The sequence below is a fragment of the Telmatherina bonti genome, assembly GCF_933228915.1.
Source record: "Telmatherina bonti genome assembly, chromosome: 5".
In the NCBI taxonomy this organism is placed as follows: domain Eukaryota; kingdom Metazoa; phylum Chordata; class Actinopteri; order Atheriniformes; family Telmatherinidae; genus Telmatherina; species Telmatherina bonti.
In genome coordinates, this window is record NC_136623.1 from 20,327,343 (window position 1) to 20,352,138 (window position 24,796).

Here is a 24,796-nt window from a genome sequence, read left to right on the forward strand (position 1 = left end):
GAGAGGAAAGACAATAAAGGCAAGAATCTAACAAGATACTAAAATGAAAGAAATAGTTGATGAGGGGAGGAACTCCTGTGAAGTGAAGCCAGCAAAGGAGAAGTCCGCAGTTTAAACACTTATACCAAGAGATGGACGTAGATAGAAAGAAGCATGTGCCCTCTGGAAAAGAGAGATGGACAGAGAGAAGGAAAGATAGAGAAAAAATTTGATAAAACATGAGAGGTAGATAGTGGTGAAGAAAGGAAGACTGACAGAAAAAGTGAGAAACTGAGAGTGGGAGGACATGGCACATTGAAAGGTAGGACCTTCATTATGCAATCAGGACAGACAAGAGAATAACACACAGCGAAACACACATAGACTACTAACATGCTCTTGTTTGCACGCCTACACACCCAAAACACACAGAAGCACAGATGTAAGCTAATTCAGAGAGGATTGCCTAAATTACACAAGGCAGAATTTCTCTCGCAAATGACAGCTCGCTCTCTAATCTGCTGACCTTTGGACGGGGTGAGGACATCGCCTCAGGGAGAATGTGAGGGAGACAGAGAGAGAGCAGGGAGAGGAAATGTACTGACCATGATGCCTGTGAGCAGACACACTCCTTTGCCACAATATGTGTGAGGAACCATGTCTCCATAGCCGATGGACAGGAAAGTGATGGAGATAAGCCACATGGCTCCGAGGAAGTTACTGGTCACATCCTGAGCATCGTGATACCTACAAAAAAAACCCCCATTTAGTGGATAAAGTCTGCCAATAGCAAAAGTTATAAATAATAGCAGAAAAACAAAAGGGCCCACTGGCTCTGTCTGCAAATGTGGGCATCACAAATAAACACGTGCTCTGACAAAGAACATAATACATTACTGTATTTGTTGCCTCCATCATTCCTACCATACACGCAACACTGTTACCACAGCAACCAAAGCTAGTGCAGATCTGATGACACAAAGTTCTTAAAAAAAAGCCATTCAACAGATAAATGAAAAATTTAGCCTTGAATGTTTGCAATAGTTACAGTACATTGACTCTCCAAGTTCTGGCACAAAGACACCTACATCCAAAGTCTTATATTAACTTGCTTGAAGCATTTAATTGTATTTTAACTTTTGGTTTGGAGAGGAGAGAAAATGCCAATTAAAGTTAATTGTGGACCAAACAAAGGCTTCTCAGCACATGGCCAATGGTGAAGGTAATCAAGCATATTAACCAACTGACATTTTCCCTAATTTCCTAAATGATCTCCAAAAGCATTTGAACATATCAGACAAGTGAGTCATTTTTTGCCTTCCACATGATGGCGCATAAATAGTATTAAACAAGTCAGAAAATGTGCAAATCAACCTTTAATTGGAAGAGAACAATGTCATTGTTTGCAACAATATTCTTCAAAAACAGAGACATGCGTTTGCAGGTTATTTCATTTTCAGTCTGGATGCTGGATCGAAGACAGGCTGATTTACAAACAGTCTACACAACAATATGTTTACTGCTGTATTAAGGACAGTGAGTTTTATTGTGTGTAAATAAAAAAACAAGATTTCAGCAGCAGTACAAGCAATATTTTTTTCCCCTGTGTGTGGCTGCTTTGGTCCATTATCTAGGATTCATGAGTGGCCTAAAGTAAATGTTATGAAAGATTACAGCAGTGTAACAGGTTGACAAAAACATTTTTAAGTATGATATTTTTCTTTAATAGTTCTCTTTTAACCATCAACGTATAACTTTTCATTTGATGAGCTGACTTTATGTAGGGCTGCTGTAATGAATGTAATATGGTTGTTTCTTTTGTGTGGTATCGTAATTTATGGGGCATGTTTATGTCATGCCGCCCTTTTAACTGCCCGCTCTATGGTTTAATAAAATCAGAATCAGAATGCTTTTATTGTCATTACATGGATCACATACAAACAAATTGCACTGTCTCTCCTACAGACAACTGGACACATACACAAACATTCACATTTATTCCCTTTAATACCCCTCACACCCCCATCCCAAACCCAAACATTAAGAATAAGCTGTAAAACACTAACAAACAATAAAACCAATATAATAAACAATAACAGTAATAAAACGATAAAAATGAGGAAAGTGCATAAACTGAGGTGGGTGATAGCAATATTAGGTGCAGTTTGCACTAAAGCGCATTAATCAGTTATTACTGTTGGTAGTAATATACGTGGCTCTGACTGCTGCTGGGTAGAAACTACTTGACTAAGTGTGTGTTTCAAGTTACTTATAGTGTTTAGAAGAGGGCGTCAGAGTGACCAGGTGGGGAAATGGTTAGGAGATGTCTTTCACAATAGAAGAAGCTTTTTTTCAACTTATGGAGCGGTAGATGTCATCAAGAAAAGGACAGAGAAGAGCCACTGATCTTCTGGGCTGTTGACACTCTGAAGAGCAGCTTATTCAGCTGCAGCAGCAGCTTCCAAACCGAGAGGTGATGGCATAAGTTAAAACACTTTCCACCGACCAACTAAGGAAAGACTACAGCAGGTTTGGAGGCAGATGGGCTTTCTTCAATGCTCTGAGGAGGTAGAGCCTCTGTCCGTCTGTCAACAGCAGCTGTGTCTCCAGACCATTTGAGATCCTGTCTGATGATCAGTCCTAGAAATGTTAAACTGGGAACCTTCTCTATTGCCGCATCCCCCAATCGCCAGTAGCACAATTCCTCCATCTTTTCATCTGAAGTCAATAACAAGCCTTTTGGTCTTTCTGATGTTTAGGAAGAGTTTGTTATTAAAACAGATTTGGGCTGGTTGCACCTCGCCTCTATAAGCAACCTCATTCCCGTTTGAAACGAGGTCTCCCACAGTTGTGTCGTCTGCAAATTTTAGAGCCTAATTAGCAGGGTGGTGTCATGAGTAAAAAGTCACAAGTGTACAGGCTGTGGAGGAGCAGACTGAGTACACAGACCTGTGGTGCTCCTGTACTGAGTCTCACAGCCTGCGGCCGCTAACTGAGTCAATCCAGGATCCACCCACAAAGATGTTTGCTGAGGCCAAGGTCCAGCATTTTTGTGTTCAGCTGTAAACAGCAGATTTTTCAGCTATTATAATGAATCTTATTAAATGTTAGTGGAAAAATCCTGTCTGACCCAACTCTTGGTATGGATATGTAAAACTAATTTAATTTTTTAAAAAGAAACCATATTTAATTATATTATTAACTGGTATTGCAAATTTGGTTTTAAAAAAACATTGCTTCCTCTTATTATGACTGAAAGGAAAAGAAAAAAAATACGGCATAAAGAAAACATTTTCATTCCTGTTTTCTTTTTTTTTTAATGCACATATTATGGTTAACAATCATACTCATAATGTGAAGCATCCTGAAAAATGATCACTAATACTGTTAGTACTGCATTAGGTATCTGAAAAGAGAACGTAGAGGGAACATGGAACCAGTGACTGAAAGACATTTCAACACTGCGGAAACCACAACTCAAAACAAATACTGGTCATGTTGGATTTAGATTCAATCGCTTGCCAGATGCAGGTAATTTTGTTGTAAAACACCTTACCTATTAAACTCCAACACACATTAAAATGGCCCAACTTCTGCACTGACCTCTCACAAACTCGTACGGTCCAGGCAGCAATGATCCACAGAGAGATGCTGAAGACCAGCAGCACCGTCCCGGGGCAGATAGTCATGAGGGTTTTCATTACAAACCGTGTGTTAAAATGGACCTGAAATACACACACACACACACACACACATGCACACTCAGTAAAATTATACTGTTTCACACATGTCATCTGTAGTAATAGTAAATTCCACCCAGGATTTCCCATGCAGAGTGCTTTTTCTCATAAAGACTTGAAGGTTCACTAATTAAGTCTTTAGAACAGCTTTTGAGATGTTGGAACTCAGAGATTCTCACTGTAATGGGGGTCAAGATCAGATCTTGCTCCATGACTCGGGTCAAGCTGCACAGTGTCTTTGCGTAACTTGCCTGTTTTATAGAAGTTATTATACTCGACTCACTTGTCAATAAGAAGCAGACCATCAAGTTCTGGCAGATGGATTCTGTGATGGTTGAGCCCTTAAAGGGTCAGCCATATGATAAATGACTTGTCATTTTAAAGCAGCTCTTTAGTGGCAGCTTTAACTTCCTTCTTTGTCTCCAAGAGCCTGGGGGTCAGAGCAGTACCGTTGCACATATACTAAGAAAGTGCTAGATTACTCATGTTAGGTCTATTCCATCTCCACTGCTGCTCACCCCTCTTCTAAGTAGTTTGCACATTTCTACAATGAGCTACATCCCTAAATCCTTATAACATTGATTGGTTAACTTCATTATGAACCTGGCACCAATCTTTTATTGGAAGACTTGTACACATTTTTCCTCCACTCATATTCCAATTTCATTCTAGTCTTTCTTGTCATGGCCCATTTGAGCTATATGCGATATCATTTTCCTATTTCACTCCGCCTCCTTATATTGTATTATGAAACACACAGCATAGCTTACAAAAAAGAAGATGAATTACGGCAGAGAAAAAGAAACATGCACTCTATAAGGTCAGGAGAGAGAAGAATATCTGATACCTAAAGATGGAATAGAGGGTACAGGAGAGACAGACTGGATTAAGAGGAAGGAGCACTTGACCTTAATACCTTTACAACTCTCTTACGTCACTCCAGCTAAATTGTTGACAATGGCGTTCTTGACAGCATGTTGTACAGGCACACATGCAAACAAACAAATAAACAAACAACATGAAAAAAAATGCTTCTGACCTTATTTAGGGCACCTATACTCCTAGAGGAGGCATCAGTGAAGAGTTTGCTGTGAAGAAGCATGACTCTGGCAATGAGGTAGAGGCGCAGGAACATGGGCACACTCAGCACCATGTCCAGGTCAGCCTCGGCCTGTGAAGGTGCATATGAGAATGCCAGCCGTGCCCGCCACTGAAATTTAAAGTCCCCAGGCACAGGATGCACAGCAGACACCAGCAGCTCCAGAGCAATCAGCAGAACCCTCTCCATTGTCATGGCGATGCGCCAGTCATCCGCTCCATTGTCGATGACAAACAGCTGCAGGGGCAGGAAGGGCATGAGAAGAGTCAAATGAGCAAAGGTGCAGCACTTCTTTTAATTCGTCCCTGTTAAACCTTCACAATGATCCTCTGTTGGCACAGTCCGCTGCTGGACAGAGTGGGACTGATGCAATGATTATAGAAACCTGCAGCAAATCAGACTAAATGTCTTTCCTGAAATGGAGAGCTACATCTATTTAATCAGCAGTTCATTCGCCATACAGATCTTTGGCTTGCTTTCATTTAACCTGCAAGGCTTGTCTTGCTAAAATTAAATCAGAGTTGCTGAGTCATCTGGAGCATTGACTCTTATGTAAAACATGTTTCTAATTACCAAAATATCACTATTTATTTAGTTCTACTCTACTTTACCACATCTACCACTGCTCTATTGCTTCTGTTGGTTTATAATAGGCATGAGCCTCGCAATTATGAGCAGATTAGGGCAAAAGGTCCTGATGCCCCTTCTAATGAAAAACCAGAAGTTCTCCCCAACGACTGGCTTGCATAAATTTGGAAACTAATTAGTCTGGAAAATTACTGTATAATATAACATATTGTAAACTCTGATGTAATCATGAATACAAACTATTTTGTTTTTAATTTCTGAAAGACTGTTTCCCTGCTCATCAGCCTCAGACCAGCTTGATCTAGTACTTATGACCCCCCCCCCAAAAGAAAAAGATTTGAACATGCGGGTGAATACATTTTCAAATCCATGACCACAGGGCACCTTGTTTGCTCTATTAAAATGATTGAATCATGTTTGTAAGAAAATATACAGACGTACTTGCCACAAATAAGCGTCCCACTGCTGACTTTTTTCACAAATTGTAACAAATTAAGCAAATAAGTGACAGTGCCATGGTGATTTTAGTCTGTTAAAGTAAAATCAGAAAAAAAAATCCATTTAACTACTCAAGGATGTTAAAATATACCAAAACAGTTTAGTTTGACTGAAATTGCACTTTAAGAAATTGCTCAAAAACTGGCTAACACAGCAAAATAATCGGGTTCTGAGTTACATTTCTTTATCATCTACATGTTCAGAGCAATAAAGCCATAAACTGAATCATTCATATCTGTCATTTCTTTAAAACGTTTGATATAACTAAAAATGGTGTCCTATAAAATGCTGTCACTACAAGCACCAAAAATAGATTAAAAAAAAAACCCCAAACAACAACAAAAAAATACAGCTTTTTGTAAGTGTTTTGGTACTGGAGCAGACATTATTGTCAAATCTGTTGTTTAAACAAGCCACAAGGTTTGCAAGCAAAATAAGGGGGATAGGGTAGGCTCAGTCTGCTTTTATTGCTTCCTGGTAACTTTCAAACAATACATTACAAAATTATGGCCTAAAATGTATTCTGATTAAAAATCCAACCATTGTTGTCATGGACACCATGGACTATGGACTGTTTGTAAAAGGTTAGTTGTGAACACAACACGTTATGACAGAACTTGGTCATTTCCCAGTTGACTTTACTTTTTCTAAGATAAGATAAGATTTCTAAGATAAGAAATAGACCATGACAAGGGTTATAATAGACCAATATGAGAGCGCTGTAGGTTAAATTAATGGAAATGTAACTTTAGGTCTGTTCAGTTTTGGTTAGAGAAACTTTTCTATGTCCTTGTTACTGTTTCGAAATTAAATGTATTTTTCCAGACATGAACAGAGACTGAGGTTACAGTATTGGCTGTGTTATTTGATTCAGTCATTCACCAAAATATGTTTAAATTAAAAAATGTTGCATTGGGGCAAATCAAGATAGATAAATTAAAAAGCCTGTTGTATATACATCTCTCTCTCTCTCTCTCTCTCTCTCTCTCTCTCTCTCTCTCTCTCTCTCTATATATATATATATATATATATATATATATATATATATATATATATATATATATATATATATATATATATATATATATAAATTTATATACTACTGGTGATCTCTGGAGGAATTGATCTCAACAAAATGTATTATTTATTGTCCTCCCCAGTACTAAATGTCTGCTCTCTCAATCTGTGTTACTTTAATTGCAGTTTTCCCTCCTTTTATGTGGATGTTTTGTGTTTGTAATTGCTGTGGTTACTCTTGATATTGTTACCAAAGCTGCCGTTACAAGGAAGTGGTAAGAACAAGTTTCATTGCATGCGGCCCTCCTCCAGACGGTGCTGACAGGAACTGGGGGAGAAGGAGGGGATGCTTGTGGGACTAATGAGAGGTGAAAGTGGTGGAAAGAGATGGATGAAGTGTACAGAAAATGAAGAGCTACATAGTAGTGATGAAATATCTGGAAAATGACAAATCTGAATAACTTGGGACTTTTCTGTAAATGTATCACACAAGTTCAGATGAATCAAACACCTGTATAAAAATTTTTAGCCATACTGGTGTAGGATGGATAAAGGGCTGAAATTGTGTTGTGCAGGAACACCATTTTTCTCTTCTTAAATTAAATCAGAGCATTACAACTCTATAATGTCTCCAAGGTATATTATTGCTGTGGACAGAAGAGGTTAAAGACAGAGTGAGAGAAGCAGAAAACACAGACCAAACAGAAAGGTTGGGGCACAGGGAGAGAAATGAGGAACTCCCCTGCTGTAAATCAGCTGAGCTTACCAGATGCTGGACTGCCTGGAGATACAGCCAGTGCTCTAACAATTGCTCTGTACAACATGATTCATCTCAAGGGCTTTTAACCCACACAAACATTTATTTAGGAAAGCAAAACAAGTACAAAAACAGGTCAAGCTTCAGAGCAAGCGGGCATGACAGTTGTGTCTCTAAGCCAACTGATCGCTGTCATGATGAAGTCAGACTGCAGCCCTGCCACTTCCTCAACCACTTGTGGATGTGCACACTACAGAATTCATCATTATCTTCATCCTGCACAGCAGGCTGCTGTGTTTTCCTTGTTACTCTGTTGTTACATGTGTGTGCACACATGGTGATGACATGCGTGCACATGTGTAGCCTACACACACAACTGATCCATTGTGTAAGCTGTCATTTGAACCAGAGGGTCAAACGCTGGCTGGATTCTTTAATGATTTCGGAGAGGATCCATGTGCATACATTTGCATGTGTGTGTGTGTGTGTACGTACTGTACTTGTGTGTGTTTGTATATGCCTGAGTGAGTTCGAGAGAGAGTGCGCAGACCCAGCCTCGTCATGGTGACTGTTGCCAAGGCGACAACATCAAAGAGCAGCCAAGCTTAATTAGGATCCCCAGTGAAGGAGAAAAAGAGAGTCAAAAAGAGAGAAGTGCAAGGAGAGATGAGAAAAAAGGAGGAACAAGAAAAAAAAAAAAGCAAGGTGTGTGACAGTGAGTGAAAAGGTACAGAGAGGACACGTTGTCTAATGCTTGTGTTCTCTTCAGAGATTTGCAAAGGTTTACATATATGTGGCTGCTCATATTTTGGGGAGAAAAATCTATTCACACTGTCATATTTGGCAACAAGAAGCTGTTCTCCAAAACGTACGCACCTAATATGCTTTTAGAGTTGTTTTTTTTGGCTTAAAATGAAATGTTGACAGTTATGTTTTAGCAAAGTCTTGTTTCACTGCAATGTCCTAATGCAACAAAATAAGTTTCTGTGTTTGTGTCACTTAAATTCATATATATTCATTTGAACTGGCCTTCTGTCCAACTTGTCGTTTTTTCTCCTTCCAACATCTTCCACTCTATTTATTCTAGCTCAAAATGACATTTCTCCAAATCAAAACGGAGGTGATCCAGTTTCCAGTGCCACTGGAGGAAATGAGCGCTTCTCCCTTCCTCTTCTCTCCGTCCTCCCCTCCTGTCCTGTGCTCCAACACACTCTTGCTGTTGGTCTTTTCCTGGCTAAATCGCCATGAGGAAGGGATAAATAATTAAATTCCATTAGGAGAGTAATCTGTCAATGGGAATGAGTGAATGCCATTGCCCCTACATGAACAGAACAGAGGCAGGGCATGACGAAGGACTGCACGGAGAAATTAGTCTAAAAATGGTTGCAAATGTGTATTACATTATATGAAGATTAAAATTGGAATATGCAGATGTGTACAATGGTTACAGTAGAATTTTGGATAAGAAAAAGCAAATGCAACATTCTGATTTAAAGCAATTTTAATTACACAGATTAAAAAAAAAATCCAATATATTATAAAACTAATAAACTACCACTCAATCATTTTAAACATTTTTTTTTACCTTAATAACTTTTGTTGTATTATCTTTTGTATTATTTTGTTGAACTAAATTTGATCATAAATTATAAAATGAGAATACAGCTGAGAGAGATTTTAGGTGGGGTTTTGATACTCTTCTGGTCAGAACTCCACACAGGTCCACAAATACATGCTGCATTTAAATCCTGCTGGAAAACTGGGATGTCTCAACTTATGGTGCATTTAAGTTCTATTTAAGGGTGGGAAACATATATTTCATTCTGAGCAGACTAGCTGGACTTCTTCCTTTCGAGCATTTATCAACTGTACTGTAAACTCCACATATAAAAAGACTGTTTTACAAAGATCACGATGACTTGCAGCATACAGCCAGTTCAGACAAAAAAAGGAGCAGCTCATGCTGTGGAGTTGGTGGAAATCGAATTGCCAAATTTGATGAAGTTTAATACTTCTAACAACTCTGACTTTGGAACATTATTATTATATTAAAATAACGGTTCTGAAATACAAAGTGGTTACACTTATGCTAGAAACAAATACAAATGAATAAAAGAATAAAGAATAATAAATAAATAAATAAATGGAATAAAGAATGTTTTAGCTTTAGCTATAATATTCTCTTTCAAGTCAAAAAAGCTAAAATAAATGGTTTTATATTGGGAAATCAATTTAATAATCACAAATAATTCTTGAAGAAATCAGACTTATAGGTTTAGAGGTGAAATCAGTCCTTGGTTGTAAAGTCAGTGAACATAACTTTCACAGTTCAAGTGCAAATCCATTTGTTGAAGTTCAGCTTGCTTCAGTCTCTCCCCCAGTCATTTCCTCTCTTTCCTGGCATTCAGGATTCCTTCTTTTACCTTTGTCCTGTCCACTTTCAGATGGTGTCAAGGTCTTTGCATTCTTAAATGATTGTCTTCATTGTGGCCCAGTGACTTTTTAGCAAGTTGCTTTTGTTGAGCCAGTCAGTCAGTTGCCTGTCCTCTGTCCTGCACCATTACCTTCCCTTCAGGCTAAATTTCACATAACCCACCTCCTACCTACATCCACCTTCATTTCATGCCCAAAGGGCTTTATTAGAAGTCCCTGTCTTCCTATCTCAGCCCTACCAACACCAGCATCTGGACTCCAGTGTTTAATCCTATTCCTGCTTTCATCAATGGACAATGACTTTGCACTTGAGTCTACCTACCAAACATATTCTAATTCTGTAAATAAGGAGCTACTATTACCCCCCTCTAATTGATTTGTCCTTATTAAACTATTATCAGAGGAGGACAAGATGGAAAATAGACCAGAGATGCAGATAACCTTAAAGAAAATACAACAGTAGTGATGAACCGCCGTCATTGCCAAGTGTGCATGTTTGCTTATGTCAATTTCTACTAACATTTCATCCGGAGCAACTGGGATATCCCGCAAAGTGTTAGCAGCGGTAGCTTAAGGCTACTTATGAATCCACAGGAATACGAGATGTCCTTGTTTTTCACAGCGCTGAAAGGGGGCACACTCTGGGATCATATGATGTTAACACATGGCTGTTGCTTAAAAAAGCACGCATTTAGCCATTGACTTTAAATACAGAACAAGGGCTCTTTCAACAACACGTTTGTGAACATTATGAAACTAATTACTCACCAAAGAGAGGGGCATGAGAAGTAAGAAGTCTGTAGGAGTTGTCTATCTATGTGTGCATGTTTGTGGAAGAGAGCTTAACACATAAAGAGAAGCAAAGGTCAGATAGCTGTTAAATCAACTTTGACATAAAGAACAAGCCCACGGGGAAGGATGAACAAGATCATGGGCAGGAAAAGTGTCTTATTTACTTTTATTTTAACAAACTGTGGCATCACATAGCAGAGGGCTAGGGACAGGAAAAGGCAATGAAAAGTAGATGGGACAGAAAGAGGGCACAACAAGGGTGAAGATAAGTGTGTGAAAATGATAAGCACAAAAGATAGGCTAAGGTGTCTACATGGGTTAAGGTGTGTGAGGTCTGACAGAACACTTTCCACCTCAGGCAGTTCCCTCTAATGTTCCATCTGCAGCCTGCTAAAGGAGTCTGTGACCCTTCAATTGTTCCCTTGCAATGATCTACCCAAGCAACCTCTTATGGTTCTCAGAGGCCAACACACCTTTGCAATCATATTATGTCCCTGATTGCAGACACTTTGAGTTAGAAATGTTATATACAGTTTCCACAGCCAGATTTGGCAAAAGCCATGTAGAGAATCATGAAAGGAGACTTGCACCGCATAATAGCAAGGACACGCACACATATGAATTCAGACAGCCCTGTCAAGACTAAAAAAAGATGCAGATGCAGACAAATCAGCCTCAAGTCTCCATTTCCCATGGGAAGGAGATAGACTAAACTTAGGTCTGAGAAAGAGACAGTCCTTATCACTGAAGGGGATGGTGACAGAGCATAAAAAGCATGCACACATTCTTTTACACATATAGTCGCAACTCTTGGGAATGTCTGTTTCCTGCAGCATGGAAATCCCTGGAACAGGGAGAAAATAAGTGGGGCGATCCAAACACTCAAACACACACACATACTTGGCACACAAGCACAGATTCACACATCCTGATATACATGAATATTCAAGGAGGATAACACACTTTCTCTGCCTGCAATTGCAGCACTGAGGGAACACCCTGTGGCTGCTTGTACACATGTAGTAGAAAGTAAGGAGAGAGTGAAAGGAAAAGGAAGTGTTGGAAAGTGTAAGACTAAAAGGAGAGGTTCATGACTCGGGTGTGTGTGTGTGTTATGCAGCCTGATTTACCACTAGAAATTCTAAAATGAAAAGTGACTAGGAGAGAGTAAGACAGAGGATTCCACTGGTGATGCCTGGAGACAAGGAATCTCCTTCATTCAGTCCAAATATGAAAGATAAGCTGTGTTCGTAAAAATCGCCAGAGGTGAGCATTAGATGAACGCCATCTGATAAATTAACATTTCTTGGAAATTAGTGAATGAAATTCCTACTAAATGTTCAGAGTCTAGAGCAGATGATGCAGTTTTCCACCAGCACATTTTGTGCCATTATCATTCAAGAGGCGGACAAAGAATAGTTTATGCTGTATGACATCATTAAATGACCAGCCAAGAATTTGCCATTTCCGGACTGGAGTCCACTTTAAATGAGAGAACAGAATCCATATGGAAGAACACCACTTTCTTTAGTTTCCTCTCGCCTGCTTAGGAGAGGCTGTTAGTACCAATCTGGTGTCTTCTTGATCAATGGAGCACCTCTAAAACCCTCCAAAAGAAACTGAATAACACAAGTCACTAATGCTTAAAGTGCACAAATGGACTGGAGAAACATCTCCTTCCCACACACTCTTTTAGCGTTTCTATTAGATTAATTTTAACAACAATTCAATTTTTCCTTTCAAGTATGCATTTCTTTCAAATGTAGGGGTTTAAAACGAACCCTTTTGCTTTAGAGTTATGTGTGTCTTGTTGCTGGGCATGTAAAAGTTTGTATGTGTGTGTGTGTGTGTGTCTGCATGTGCAAAGACAAGAAGGCATAACCTATGGAGATTTGGCAGATTTAGGATCGATGTAAAAGAATAAAACTTCTAATACATGCATACAGTACATAAATGTCCCTGAATGATCTCTCCGATTACCCTCTTAAAAATCGATTCATAGCAACCACTGTCTTTAAGTTGCTTTAATTGACCGATCTTTCAGTAGGCTGTTGTCTTTCAGTCTCTTTCCATTATGCCTGAGCAATCTCAGTCAATTGGTTTTGCTATTAAATCTAATGGCAACTGAATTCACAGGCCAGACATTATAATGTTATAAGGCTGTGGTAACTATTGCTGCCGAAAACCAAATTAATATACAGGTTTATGGCTGCTTTGAATCGTTCTAAACCCAGGTGCAGAGAATTTAAAAAGTCAAAAGCAGTACACATCAAGGGGAAGTCAAACACCTCACTCAGTGTTTGACACATCAGTTAAACATCTAACTCATTTCAAGAAAGACCAATTCATTCAATTCACTCTTGTTTCTCATTTCTCTGTGAAGATGTTGAGTTTTTCTTACCAAAGACAGATACAACACTAAATGATTTGTCACATGGTACTGTTGCCGTGGTAACAGTGTTTGAACAGATCCTGTTGTGACCATAACAGTAACAGCCATCGTTAGTGCAAATATGTAAATCAGATCAGAAATCATCAACATTTGACGGATTACTGGAGGACTTAAAAACATCATTTAAAATATTATAACAGTTTTGGATAATTTAATTTCAGCTGGTTTTCAAGCTATAGGTTAATAATTACAGAATGTGCCACAAGTCATAATCTCCTGCGACATGCAAAGTAAATTAAGGCAAATTAATTAAAAAATGTCAACAGGAGAAAAAACTTGAAAACAGAGATTTGATTTAAGAGAAACACAATAGAGGAAAGTCAGTGAATTGATCTAATATGTGAGTCTAATCAAATAATGAGTGAAGCAACTGATACTGATACAAGTGTTTGAAGTTTAATTAAATTAGCTCAGTTATTTGTTAAAGAGACAATGAAATAGCTGCCAATGAACTTTATGCAACATCACACTACATACATGTCAACTAATTGGAACAAACTATTCTTACTATCAAAGTGCTCAGATATCAGATATCAGAGTGCTCATGTTTCTCACCCGGCCAGAGTCAGCAGGGTCTGATGGCCGACTGCAGCACAATCTTCTGGTTTTATGCAAATCATACCGTGGAGTTGAAATACTGTAAACAACACACACACACACACACACACACACACACACACACACACACACACACACACACACACACACACACACACACTAAAAACAGAAAATTTTTTTTAAACAAAACAAAAAACACTTGAGAAATGTCTTCTTTTGCAAAGTAGTTTGTGAGAGGGCGGGCAATGTAGGAAAAAAAAACAATAAATATGGGGACATGTTACTTTCTATTTTTAATGTTGGCTTTTAATATTCGAAAATGAATTTTTTTTTTTCCTTGCATCTAGTTATTAAAATATACCGTTTCTTGAAAACTTAAATCAGCCACATTTAACAGACAAACTGAAACAAGTTAAGACTTCTGCTTCACCAGAAATCAGATCTTTGCCCAATTTCACTTTTCTTTTCAATAGCAGCTCTCCACTCATGTTTCTCCACCGTTCACCATTTTTGTGCTTCATCATTTTTTGCTTTGACCTCCATACTTCCAAGCTTGGGTGACTGTCAACTAATCAGCAATTATCTAACATTTTGCATGAGCTTTGCATTGGGTACGCTCCTTTTCAGTCAGCTGGGCGATGACCCGGGGAGAAGTGATAACAAACAGGTTTAAGTTAACCTCTTAAATGAAGGAAAAAGCATTTGATGGTAGAGAGGTCTTCCAAAACCAAAGGAAACTTGGGACTGTCAGAGCAATATGGATAGATAGATAGATAGATAGATAGATAGATAGATAGATAGATAGATAGATAGATAGATAGATAGATAGATAGATAGATAGATAGATAGATAGATAGATAGATAGATAGATAGATAGATAGATAGATAGATAGAAATTTATTTATGGGATATTTACACAAATATTTTTTTTTTTTAAAACTGTTAATTAAATAAGCGTTTCCTTCTCCAAACAGTGACTGTAACACAGCTGCTTACACTGATCATTGATCGCTACCATAACCTTCCTCCTGTGCACAAAAAACACTAAAATCATCTTCTTCAGTGTTGGAGTTAAACAGCCTCAGAATCACTTCATCAAACACTTTCTCAGTCTTTCTTTTGTCGTCATTTGCAATGTCACTTTCTTTTCTTGGCAAATTCGCCCTTGAGCTTGTGCTGTTCTCTTCATCACGCAGCCCCCTAAGATGTTACCCTGTAAAATTCAGTAAATTAACCACATCACTGTTTAAGCCAGGGTTCAAATCAAGTGAAAAAAAGGAGTGACTTATAGTCTGGAAATTATGGTAGACAATCCTCACTAGCTTTGTTTCTGCTTGTAGGTATAAAGGTTAAAAATTCCTGCACTAGCTAGAGAATTTGTTAAGAAACTGAAAACCAACATAAAACAGAGCTGGACTTGACCAAAACAGCAAATATGTTGGTGGATATTTGACTACTCTGAGCTGCAGTAAACAAGGGAAATCTGAAGTACAACCTCAAGCTACTTTGTTAAAAGTCTTTATTTTCTCCTGGCTAGAATCGTATTGTTGCAGAATACTGGATTTAAAAGCAAACACGTAAATATATATATAAAAAAAAACAAAAAAAAAAACAGGAATCCCAATGACTCAGGTGATGGAGCACAAAACAGAAAATGTTATGATTCAAACATTTCTCATGTCAGCTTCCTATTACTTATCCCTGCCACTTTTCACTGCATTGCTGAGTAATATAACCCTCTGAAACACTTTCACTTTGAGTATCAGCTGCACTTATTTGCACTGTGGCCCACTGGTGGAGAAAACAAACAAACAAAGCATCAAGAAAACAAAACCAAGCAACAAAAAACATATCACTGGATCCTGTTAACACTTTGATGGCAGTTTTAACCAAAATGAACTCCAACAAGTGACTGTAGCTTGTGACTGACAATTCACCTGCATCAGGGTCTTTTTGTTTACTTATATTTATTTATCAAGATTTAAACTATTAAAAACTAGTAAGACCTCTGTTTCTTTTCTTTAATGGCAATATAAAATTAGTCTTTAGAATCCATGAAAACTCTGAGTAAACCTTACACTATTGACCAGATGGATTATTTTATCTTTTTCATGATGAGCAAAATGTCTGTTCACTGATAGATCAGACAAGACAGTAAAGCTGAAGACATGGAAGAAGGAGAGACAATGGAGGACAAAGAAAAGACATATGGAAGGGGACAACAAGGGATGGAGAAAACCAATTCCACTCTGGAGCTGGTTCCAATTTTCTAAAGCTCTGGAATCATGTGGCACAAGGCGTTTTAGTGCCTCCATCGGTGCTGACAAGTGCTCGCCAGCTCACTGGCTACAAATAAACAATGTCTGACATGTGCGTCTGCTTTCTGCTGAAAGAGGTGATGCAGAGTGTGGCTCTATTTCATTCAGAAACATAACAATGACACAAGTCTTAAGATCTGCATTGGAAAGTCCAATGCGGATATTAAGAGAATACACACTTGGTTTAAGCGTGGCTTTCTCCACTCTTTTGGGGGCACCCAGTTACTCTTTACACCTGAACTTTTAGGTTTCTCACCAGTTGTCTAAACACGCTATAAAAAAATGTCCTTATGATGATAACCTCACATAAAAGTGAAGCGTTAAAATGCAGAATAACTCAACAACCTAGACTGCCATCATCTGTTGAACAACGTATGAACTTCAGGTTTTGATTCGCAGTCACTAGTTTCAGACTCAGAGGTCAGTGTTCACACCTAGTGTTTGGTGGAAATTCCTACATCTGAAAAAAATCTAAAAAAATAATATTTTTTAATGTTCATGCAGTCATTTTATAAACGTATAAATTAAAAATTGCAATAACAATCTGGTGGCAGACAGGGATACTCTCGGCTTGTGGAGATGAGAGCATTTGCACATGAGAGTACCGTCCAGATCAGTGCATTTAAAATCATGTACTGCAGCCAGTAACCCTTTCTACATGAATTCCTAGATGTTTTGGCCAAGTGAATAGTGTGTTTGGCCTTCTAAACTTAAAAAAAATTACTATCAATTACATTCAATAATTGAGACTAAGAGAAAACAGCTGCTGCTTGGCATTTGTTGCCTCATGTACCTTCATGTAGTAAGTGATACGAACAGAAATTAGCACGTAAAATTAGCGCTAGCGGTTGGTTTGTCTCATACCAACTGTTAGGCAGAAAATAAAATTTGCAGAGTGCCTGCCACCCTGATGACAACAGCGTATGTCGATCCTTTATGAGTAAACAGCACGGTCAGGAGGAAGTGCTTGCCGATGCACAGTTGTGAGAAATTGCTGAGGTCTGTGAACAGCAGCTGGAGCATGGACATTTGCTGTTGTTGTCAGTGGCATGTCGTTGGCCACTTTTGAATCTCTGTATCTCTCTATGTGTGTGAAACTTTCTGTTTATTCAACAATAACAAGTCACATTTTCTGCTATAAGACAATTTAACCATGTTTCTAGAAGGTGCTAATGATTAGGCAAAACCCTGTATGAGGTTGAAAGATTTTCCGTGACAAAGGAAGCCTAAGTGGTCCAAAGGAGTAGTTCTGTAATTTCTTTGTAATCAATGACTCATCGTTTTTGTGTGAAAAGGGCTCAATGAATTGTACTGTATGTGTGAAGTGTACACATTTATATCAATCATCTTTCCCAAACCAACAATAGCAATCCTGATTATCCCACCTCAAATTCCTGTAAACTCAACAAGTGTGACTAAAGACGACATGGCCTGGATGGTTTGAATAGTTTGATTGGCAAAAATAGACTGAAAGAAATAAAAAAACAACAACAATAAAGAAACCTGAGAGACACCCCTCTTTATGAAAAACCTTTGTAGACTGGCTGACTCCAATGTACGGGTATTTCTCTTTCTCTCATTAACTGGAAACCAATGCTTCACTCTCCGAAAGAAAAGCCGGAACAAACGCTCTACGTGATTTTTCTTTGTTTGATTTGAAACAATACATGTCAGTGTTACTTATTTCATATTTAAAATAGTCCCGCTAAACATGCGGCTACACCCAAAATGGCAAATTACACACAATTCTCAATCAATCAATCAATCAATCAATCAATCAATCAATCAATCAATCAATCAATCAATCAATCAATCAATCAATCAATCAACCAATCAATCAATCAATCAATCAATCAATCAATCAATCAATCAATCAATCAATCTTTGTTTCAGACTTAAAGAGTCCATAAAAATACATAAAATTATACATACACACTGTATGCTCATTTTTCTATAGTAAAGAATCATTGTACGGACCTATGCACTTGTGCATAGAAGTCTTCAGTGATAAGCACTGCTCTGCTTCGTGCTCCCTGGGTGAGACCAGTCGAGTATTTGCTGGAGATGTGCCGGACGTGAAGCCGTAACATTTTTTGAAAATTCAATTTAGTAGTGAAATTAATAGAATAATTTGATTTCTCTGGATGCCAACAAGTTATCACTGACAAAATGTGAGTTTGCTCTTCCCAGTGAAAATGTTCCCACCAAATTTTTGTCTGGAGGAGATTAGCAACTTGTTCATTTAGTCATTTGCTAATTAGCTTAATCACCCCCCTTGCAGCCACAGGTCAGGCAGAAATTAAACTTAAACAATAATAATGAAGTATTGACACAAATATTGGCTTGGTCATATTGCAAACTCTCTAAGAACATTATTAAACCTTCATTAAAAATAATATAGCCCTGCGATGGACTGGCGAGCTGTCCAGGGTGTACCCTGCCTGTCGCCCAAAGCCGGCTGGGATAGGCTCCAGCTTCCCCGCGACCCTGAATTGGAATAAGCGGTTCAGAAAATGAATGAATGAATGAATAAAAATAATATATATGTAATTCAAAGACAATAAGAAAATATAGCAGTAAAATAAAAAGATAACCAAAAAAAATTGATGTTGACCAAACACGCCCTTGAAAGTGCATGAAATGGTTTAGTCCCGTCTGAGCGCATCAGTTTCATCAGCAGCAGTTTGCAAGAGCCATTTAGTTTGTGATCGGTTGAAATGAATCTGTTGCTCAGGAAAAAAAGCTAGCAATGTACAGGAAACTGCTATGTTCACTTCGCCTTCTTCACTGTCTGAGCTTGCAAATATTCCATCATTTATGATGTCAGCTGGAGGTACAGGGCGAATTCCCCCATGTTTCCTGCTGGTTGCGTCGGGCTGGGTCTAGAAATGTTCCCTGTAATTGCAGGGCTTTTAATGCACCGGTGCAGTGCGTTCAATCCTCTGATCATACATGATTTGTTTTATTTCCATATTCACTCTGTTCTCAAGCACATATCAGGCAAAATAAAATAAGCTTCACATCCATATTTAGTGTGTGTGGTGACAGGTTTGGACAGGAGAGTGGATTTTATCAATGCGAGACAGAAAGACTCACGTCACACGGGGTGTTTCTAAAATAAAGAGTAAGTGTTGTATTTTATTTATTCATTTAAAATAATGAAACCCGGAGTCTCCAGTTTCTATAATAAGACCATTACGTGTCTCTACCTAATTTAGAGGCCAAGCTTTAAGTCCGAAAGTTCACAGGTCTGAGAATTCACAAACATTCAGACACAACCAGACCAGGTGAAAGGAAAACACCACAAACCTCACAGATTTAACCAACATTTAATTAGTGACAGTAAATATGAACAAAACATATATTTATATTGATATTAAATAATATATTAATTAATAGGGTCCCCTCCCTGTCCCAGTCTCCTCCCTGTCCCAGCATCCCATCTCTATTCCAGTATCCTCTCCCTGTCCCAGTGGAGAAGATAAGCAGCATTGTGTTCAGGCCAGTTGGCATCAATACAGATAGTCGGAGAATTCTTTATCATTCAAAATCATATTTAAAATGAAACATATTTTTAAAGAAACTGAAAAACATTACTTTATCACATAATAATCAGTAGTAAATAACAAACAACAGGCTGTAATGGTTTAAGGCGACGATCAATATTAAAATAGCCTAGTTAAACATGTATATTGTGATTTAATTACATTTGTTAAATACAGTCTCAGATCTTTATTATTCCCATGAAAAGCTATTTATTTGATCTGCTAGAAGCAGTTGCAGCAAAAACAAAGTTCTAAAAGTTGCAAACAAGTGGTGGGGTCTTTCATAGGGCCCAAAATTCCTGGCGGCGCCTCTGGATGAATGTACTGATTTTCACTGTTGTCTGTCTCCTAATTAACATAACAGCAGTTTGAATTCACTCAGCCAATGTCTGAATCTTTAATGTTTTCATTCCATTGTTTGTGTGGACTTCACAAAGATTTAAAGATTTTTTATTTAACGTAGATTTTTTTAGATATTAATTAGTGTTTTTTTTTTTTAACAAATCAGTATTGTATGCTCATTTCTTCATAGAAAATAGGGTGATGAATTGATAAGTGAAACTATAAAGAATCAAATCTATAAGCAGAATCAATAATGGCATTTATATCACAAAATTAATTATTATCTAAGCTCTATGTGCATCTGAGTAATCTGTGTACCAGGAAAAAGGGCACTGACAAATGTTCAGATTTGTTTGGAAAACAACATCAAACTAAATGTGTTTTTAAGAAATTATTATTATTTTTTGTAATTAATTCATCTTAAGTAATGTGTTAAAATCCCACAGTTACAAAATATCCAAAAAATAAAAACTGACAAACGGAAAGAGTTTTTTTTTCTGTGAGAAGCATGTATCAGAGCACATCAGGAGAAGGGAGTTCAGGTAATAAGCTGACTTCTATGTAACAAGGGAGTAGAGGAGTCTGGAAGAAAGGATGTAAAACTCAGCATCAAAATTGAATTGAGGCCCAGTGGAGTAAAATGGAGACAAATCTAATCTGATCATGACAGAGAAGCAGGACGGGAAAAAAGAAGAAAGATAGACAAAGAGAGCTATACTGATGGGGTAAACAGAGAGTACTGCGAAACGGAAGATGTGAAGACATGAAAGAAAGAAAGAAGTGAAAGGAAAAGGTGACATATAGTAAATGCCAGTTAAATCTGATAACATCGTTCTGATCTTTAGAGACCAAATGTACTGCATAAATGCATGCATGTAGGATGTGTGTGCATATTTAAGAAACATCCTGTTGCATGGTGTGATGATTGATAAGGTATTATTGATATCCATACTATGATTAATTTAACTTACTAATCCAGTTTTCAATTCCTGACCAAATTTTCTATGAGGAAACAAGCATACAACGTGGACTTATGGTGTCAGAACGCTGTCAGTTCCACACAACCAATGTAATAAAAATTATTCTGATCAATATCTTCAAACTGATATTACAAAACTGCAGATCCGGGGCCTCATTTTAAAAACTGCATAGCAAAATATCACGACTAGTAGCATACATGGAGAAAACAGGAAATCTGGTGCAGAAAAACTTGTGTATTTATAAAACAGCATGAATGCACATCTTTCGTCTGTTTCTGTTTGTAAATCAGAAGCAGCAGTAAATTTGGTGCACGTTGGAAACACCTTGCTCTGCTCATATGTTGGCTGTAAAAGCTCAGGTGAACCTCACTTCTAAATGTTCATCAATATCATCTAAATGATATCACAGGAGGGGGAAAGAGCAAAAAAGCTGAATTTTTTAGAATACAAGATTGAGATGATGATTGAAAATGTTAAAAAAATGTTACTGATTTTATTTTCTGAGCACAACATGGGCATCACCAACGCAAGAAAGGCAAGAGTGGCAGCAGGTAGCAGATGCTGTGAACAACGTCTTATTAGAGGACTGGACAGTTCCAGAAATCTGAAAGAAGTTGTTAGACACTAAAGTGGAGGGGAAAAAAGCACATAACTGTCCACAAGAGAAGTGTTTGCACCATAGAAGAAGGGGGATGCCGCAGTTCATTCCCACAAATGAGAAGCTGGTTGGGGTAATTGACAAGTCCATCCTGAGTGGAGTTGTTCAAAGCAGAAGGGTAAACAGACACGCTGGAACCAAATGCACCAGAGGAACCGGAGGATGTCTCAGGTCAATTATTCCTTTGTTTCAAATTATAAAATGAATATGTGCAGAGATAAGTGAGAGTCTCTGACACCAGTTTCAGTAGTGTTAAAATATGTGTGCCCCAGCTGGGTTGGTAGCGCTGCAGCTTCTGGTTGAAGAGGTGGAAACCAGTGATTCCACAGGAACTTGTCCATTCTTTTTTTAAAACAATGTTTTTTTTAACTGTCCAGAAAATATTTTCAGCAGGAGGTGGAAATATCAAAGTTTAAGTGATAAATTCTCTCAACCAGAGATAATGGGAAGTTATTCCACTAATCTGACAACTGGATTAATTAAAAAAAAAAAAAAAAATCCTATCTGAACAACAGTCATATTTCTAACAAGTACTTAACTGCATTTATGTAAAGAAAACAGAGCAAAGTGGGGTTTAGGCTTTGAGCCCCTACATACAAGGATATAGGTTTGCTCTTTGCTCCGTCAGTATTATTGGGCTTTCCAATGCACACATTAGAGCTTGTGCAATTGTCATGTTTTTCAGTTAAATATAGACACAATCCAGATCACCTCTTCTGGCATCAAACAGATGTGCATGTCTGACATTGTCTATTTGTAGTCGCTGAGCGGCTGAGCACCTCCCAGCACCCATAGAAGCACTGATAGGCTCAGTGGTGCTCAATTCGGATTGGAGCGACTTCTAAGTGGTACTGGTTTTTCAATTCTTCTCTCTATTACGTTTTGTTTAAAATGCTCCAGCTGAGTAATCCTTGTCTGTAGATTAAGCCTTTACTGAACAATGTCTCCCATTTTAAATAGTACATTGTTTTTTATAATGTGGGTGTGTTTGTGTTTGAGCAATCGGACAATAACAACCAATATCAACAGGCAAATTAAAACTGGCTGTGCGAAGGTAAACAGGCGTGGCTCTGGCAGACAGGTGCTCAATAATAAAAGTAGCATCAATAATCGATGAGATATTATGAGAAAAAAAAAACTTTGAATGCACGACGAACTATGTATAAAACTCTAGGCTGCTACACTAAAGGAGTTTTCAGAAAATAGCCCAGGAAAGGTATTTTCACGGCAGTTTTTCTGTGCAGAGCTCTTTTAAGTTCCCGCCAGAGCATTTCAGACATCCATTTCAACCTTCCACCACTTTTATTTAGATGGTAGAAGTTTGTTTCAGAAGTCTTCAGGTTCATTCAGATGCATCTTTGCAAATCTAAGTGTGCTATCATTTTCTTCTTAGAGAAGGAAGGATGTTTTCTGACAAGCCTTCCAAACTAACTCTACTTTTCCAGTCTTTATCTATTGCACTGTTTGAACATTAATATTCAACATGCTAACCGAGGCCTGTATAGCAGAAATGTAACTGTGTTTTATCGTATTTCACTGATTATTGTGAGGTGTATTCTGAAGAGGTTGAGCTGAAGAAAGCAGCTTGGATGCAAAAAGTTCTCTGGACATCGACTTGATGAATAAGATAAAGTTTTATTGCAAAAAGTTAGGCATCAGAAACAGATCTGCATGATCTGTGAGGACTCCAAAGCCAATTTCTGGAAAATCCCCCTGAACCCTTGTATCAGCTCCCAGAACATAGACAAGGTCATTCCTAAGTTCACATGTGGACCGATCGCAAGATCTTGTACAGTTAAAGTTAATTAGCAGTCTTAGCAGTCATGCTTACAGATGCTGAGAGTCAGACACTACAATTGCAGAGTTTGAGCTTGGAGAGGAAACTTGCTGAGATGTGTTTATAGACTGACAGCTGTTCCCTGTGTTTACAGAATAATCTGCTCACTGTAGAATAATTGGTTTATAACTCTTCTCAGAGTGATTGTGGACAACTGTCTCTCTAAGATCACTGCTGATGTTTTCCCTCTCTGACATTGTGCCATTGTATTAACACGCCTGAATGCTCCAGACAAACAAGTGTCAAAACAGCTTTTTTTTCGGTGCTCTGAGTCAACCGTTAATTGCATCTGATCAGCAACCTGCTGCCACTCACCCCAGTAATGGCTGTGGAAGTTAAAAATGTACTTTTTTTTATTGCTGCAAGTTGTAAATTATCTTGAATAATACTTCTGGAAAGTACCAAAAAAGTGATAAAATAAAGTAAATAAAATGGAGTAAAGGGAAACGAAAAATATTTTTTCTAATACCAGAGAAAGATAAAGTAAAAGATAAAACTACATACTAAAAGAATGTTGCTAATATAAAAACTTTACTACAATGCCTCTGTGGAAATTTGGAACCATGTTGTCAAGTTTTGTGTTTCTGGGCTTTTGTTGCATGAAATGTCTTCACATCTGCGGGAGGTTTGCGATTTACTATTAGTTCACCACGTCTTCTTAAAAACGTTCCTTCTTTAGAAAGAGTTTCTATTTTCCCCCGTCTATGTATTGAATAGATAATTCCAGTGTTTTTCAGCCATTGTTCCACAATTCGTATTGTTAGCCTTAACAATGTATTGACTGAAGCGCCCAAATACTTCGGCAACAGCTATGAAAAGCTGACACTGGTCAATATTATTTAGACAAGAAATACAGAAAAACAGTGAGATTTTCATTTTATTATTATTATTTTTTTTTTTAAACAAGGCTTAAGTTTAACTGTAAAGTTGTTTTCCTCAGCATTGATAAATTCTAAACTTTTTTCAGAGGACCTGGTTTTTCATTTGAATTAGTAAGGTTGTTAAGATATAATGATTTGTAATTATTAAAGCCTATATAGCATGTTAAATCTTGTTGATTTTTTAAATTTAAGCGTTGCAAGCCACGGATATGCTAGAAAACATTACAAAATGCGCTGTAAACAAGAATTATTCAGTCCAGTTGCCATCTGCCATTGTGCGATGTTGCTCACATATGATCACCTTCCTAATTCAAGCTATTAT

The 24,796-nt window shown here is 37.8% G+C and overlaps 1 protein-coding gene across 1 annotated transcript in view; it reads right to left on the reverse strand.

The window, feature by feature from the left end:
- Positions 1-24,796, reverse strand: part of kcnn3 (potassium intermediate/small conductance calcium-activated channel, subfamily N, member 3) — a gene marked incomplete at its 3' end in the record, with an annotated part of 71,116 nt that overhangs the window by 23,461 nt on the left and 22,859 nt on the right. Inside the window, exons 4-6 of the mRNA XM_079241327.1 lie at positions 4,759-5,055; positions 3,583-3,704; positions 585-726 (exon numbers count right to left, since the gene is read on the reverse strand). Coding sequence (XP_079097453.1) covers positions 585-726; positions 3,583-3,704; positions 4,759-5,055 — 561 coding nt within the window. The remainder of the gene's footprint in view (positions 1-584; positions 727-3,582; positions 3,705-4,758; positions 5,056-24,796) is intronic.